Consider the following 1,089-nt stretch of genomic DNA (forward strand, 5'->3'; position numbering starts at 1 on the left):
AAAATCACGTCCAAGCGGTCTTACGCAGACATTCCGTCAATGCCAAGACTTTTAGAGACAGATTGTTTCATCCCTTATTCATGGCACATTTTGTTCTTACTCAGCCCCCAACATGTTCATATTTCTGATGCCTTGTTTTTACTCTTAACACGTTTCAGTAGATAAATGTACCTCATTGATGTTATGACATGACTTATGTAACGATACTACATTGTTATTACTTCCACCGTAGTTGTTCCTTCAATTCCTCAGTTCGTGGATTTTTTCTTCCCTCCACGTTTTACGTGTTTTTGCTTGCTTGAAACTGTTTTCAGTATGCCCTTGACAATACTATTTTACGTTCGTTTGTATGTATATTTGTGTTTGTTAGTTGTATCTTGTCTTACTTGTATTTAGCATGTTTGTAGCGGTCATCCGTGTCGTCCGTAGAGCCCATCAGGAATCGTTTCTGGGTCAGACGGAATCCTGCAGCGGTCCTGCTGACCATGACGACAGGGTAGCCCATCTGTGTAACCCACGGGTCCATCTTCTCCGAGATGAACTGCCCGCCTGTTCCGTTGGCAACCATCATTGTCTGCAGAACAAATATAGAGAGTAGTAGTAGTAAAATTGATACTAAAAGTCCTACGTTTTTTTTCCATTAAGGACTTGATTGTTTGTCCGCTTTTTACCCAAAAAAAAGAAAGAAAAAAAAAGAGGAGGGTTGAGACGATGATGCTCTGTGGAATTCGTTCAATTGAAACGTAGTTAAGATGTTTCTTAGTAAGAATTATAAGTCTGTATTTTATATCCTGAATACCGGGTTTGTAAAATGATTTTTATTCAAAACGAGTTAAAAGGTAGAACCTTTCAGGATCACCAATACAAGCAAATAGATATAGAGAGAAAATATACTGAGAAACAAAGTGAAGTAAGCACTCTAAATGCACATATGTATATATGGAGTCATACACAAGGACCAGCTTTTATTCCTGACCGGACATAGTCCTTAGATCATTTAGACTGGTTTTTACAAAACAAACACACAAACGTAAACACACACATAGTTACAGGGTGGTATTTGAAAGTATCTGCATGTGAGAATCTTAA

At 38.0% G+C, this 1,089-nt stretch overlaps 1 protein-coding gene across 1 annotated transcript in view; it reads right to left on the reverse strand.

Moving 5' to 3' along the window:
• The window catches only part of LOC138950689 (uncharacterized), a gene marked incomplete in the record, with an annotated part of 144,084 nt that overhangs the window by 86,789 nt on the left and 56,206 nt on the right, over positions 1-1,089 (reverse strand). The window contains 1 exon segment of the mRNA XM_070322403.1: positions 387-574. Within this exon segment, the coding sequence (XP_070178504.1) occupies positions 387-574 (188 nt within the window).

This window comes from Littorina saxatilis, linkage group LG16, assembly GCF_037325665.1.
Source record: "Littorina saxatilis isolate snail1 linkage group LG16, US_GU_Lsax_2.0, whole genome shotgun sequence".
Taxonomy (NCBI): Eukaryota; Metazoa; Mollusca; class Gastropoda; order Littorinimorpha; family Littorinidae; genus Littorina; species Littorina saxatilis.